This window comes from Sinocyclocheilus rhinocerous, unplaced genomic scaffold (genome assembly GCF_001515625.1).
Source record: "Sinocyclocheilus rhinocerous isolate Xijiao unplaced genomic scaffold, SAMN03320098_v1.1 scaffold802, whole genome shotgun sequence".
NCBI lineage: Eukaryota > Metazoa > Chordata > Actinopteri > Cypriniformes > Cyprinidae > Sinocyclocheilus > Sinocyclocheilus rhinocerous.
Window position 1 is genome coordinate 290,242 of NW_015642061.1, and position 2,551 is coordinate 292,792.

The window sequence follows — 2,551 nt, forward strand, 5'->3', positions numbered from 1 at the left end:
CGTTACTTGGGCAACCTGCCCTTCAGAGTCTGGAAGAAGATGCAGGACATCGTCCAAAACAGTGAGTCTGGAGAAGATCTGTGTTCTTACACATGCACTGGAAATGATGCATGGCTGGATAGGTTTAAAGATGTCTGATATGTTTGATCAATAGGATGAGTGTCATAATTATAATAATCTGTGTTTGGGTTCACTCTTGATCATTATATGAACGTCAGTTTAAAAGCAGCTGTTGATTGTGTCTCATCAGCTCCTGTGATTCTGGATCCAAAAACTACAAATCCATGGCTCGTCCTGTCTGATGATCTGACCAGTGTGAGATATGGGAACAAACAACCGCTTCCTCATAATCCAGAGAGATTTGACTATTATTCTTGTGTTCTGGGCTCAGAGGGTTTTAACTCAGGAACAAACAGCTGGGATGTGGAGGTTAAAGAGAGTCGATGCTGGAGTCTTGGAGTAACTACTGCATCTAACCAAAGGAAGGGATGCGATTTCTTTGACAGTGATGTCTGGAGTGTGGAGCATGGTTCTTCTGTAAGGTCTGGTTTTCATCTTGAGCAGAACCTTAAGCATGTGAGAGTATATCTGGACTATGATGGAGGAACAGTGTCATTCTCTGATCCTGTAACTAACACACATCTACACACATACGCAACCACCTTCACTGACACTGTCTTTCCATTCTTCTGTTGTTATAGTTTATTCCCTCTGAGGATTTTACCACTGAATATTCAGTAATCGTTACAACTGTAGGTCTAGATCTTCCTGCTTTCATCAAGTTTTCAATATTTAATCCATATCACACGAGTAAGAGTGCTGTTGATCTGAATATCAGTATGGCTGTGATTGGGCCGCAGCTGATCATGTGACTGATATCTGATCACATGACTGATATCCAGCAGTACAGACACACTCTCAAATCACTGTTAGACAACAGATTAGATCAGATCATTTCAGTCCACTTAATGATTTTAACTGTAAAAATAAATAAATAAAAATCTTCATTATAATAACCCTTCCCTCATCAGCTTTACTTACTGAGTTTATCTGGCCTGACCGGCATACACTGCCCGATTTTGAGCCGAATTCTGACTCGTGCGACTCTAAACTTTGCGACATTAAATTGTGGTCGCCTCTCGTAAGAGTATCGCACAGTTGAAGCAGAGCTACGAACCGATTGCCCTGAACTCAGTGCTTTTTCCCTCACCGCGCCTGCACAAAAACAGAAATTAAACCATTTCATCTTTAATGTAGCAAGAAAGAAAACGAAAAGAGGAAGATCTTTATAAGTTCAGTCGCTATCAAATAGCTGCAATTTAGTATACTGCTGCTTACCTCCAGTTCACATTGCAGAATGGACAAAACATATGTTAACGTCTTCCAAGCCAACTGCACGTCTATATACTCTGACTCCTCTTTTATTAATTTACTTAATCATTCATTAATTTATTGATTCACAGCGTTATTTAATATTTACTCAATGTTATTATTATGGGAAATGTGAACCATTGTCATTTTACAATTGGTGATAATGACTAACATAAAGTAATTGAAATAGTTACACTAAATATTACATTTTAAATAGGGTAACTTGTAATCTGTAACCTATTGCAGAATTGTGAGATGTATATCACTCGCAATAGTGAAGGGAAAAAAGTCAGAATTGTGAGATAAAATGTCACAATTACCTTTTTTAATTTTTATTCAGTGGTGGAAATGGGCTTCCATACAAAACTGGACAGGATTTGTATGTGATTTTTATGCGATGTGGGGTATTAACATAACAACAACAACAACAACAGATGTTTACCATGATAAATGCTAAACAGTTGTTGCAATAAGCTTATTCTAAAATGCTACAAATAGCATATGTCTGCCTTGTTATATGATCAGAATCCATATTAGATCACAATTGGAAGTTATTAAAAACACTTGATTGTCGTTTACAGTGAGTTTTAAGAAAAAGCATATTGATCAAATAAATTGTAATGTGTAGCATGATGCTAATTAGATATAATGCACCTTTTGCACATTTGTGATTATATTTCATGATGTCTGTTGTCAAACAATTTATGTAAGATCGTAAAAAAATTATTTTATTAAATTTTATAGAAAGACTTTGATAATAGGTGGTTATAATGTGTCAAAATCAAAGGGATGTGGGTGGGCAAGCCTTGTAATTAAAGAGTGCATAATGCTGCTTACATTTGATAATGATGTTCCTGTCATCTTTTATCACAACGAAATCAAAGTAAAGGAAATATTTCCAGATGCTAAATGTAAGTTTTTCTATCTTCCAAGCTAGCATGCAGCAATGCATCACGTACACACATGAGTTGTAAGTGATATTATGAAGATTTAGTTGGAGTTGAGGCAACAAATCAAGAAGTGGATTTGAAACATTTTTTTATTTACTGCAATCAAATAAAGAAAGGCATTATTTTACATTTATCCTTCAAATTAACTTTTTTAAGCATGCATTACTAATATCAAAAGTTCAATAAAAAAAAAAGACTTTATTCCACAGACGTGCGTTCACGACAGTACC

The 2,551-nt window shown here is 35.8% G+C and overlaps 1 protein-coding gene across 1 annotated transcript in view; it reads left to right on the forward strand.

Moving 5' to 3' along the window:
• LOC107755607 (nuclear factor 7, brain-like) overlaps window positions 1–1,436 on the forward strand; it is a 2,581-nt gene extending 1,145 nt beyond the window's left edge. The window contains exons 4-5 of the mRNA XM_016572496.1: window positions 2–61; window positions 251–1,436. Of these exons, the coding sequence (XP_016427982.1) occupies window positions 2–61; window positions 251–741 (551 nt within the window). The 3' untranslated portion in view covers window positions 742–1,436. The remainder of the gene's footprint in view (window position 1; window positions 62–250) is intronic.
• The last annotated feature ends 1,115 nt before the right edge of the window (window positions 1,437–2,551 follow it).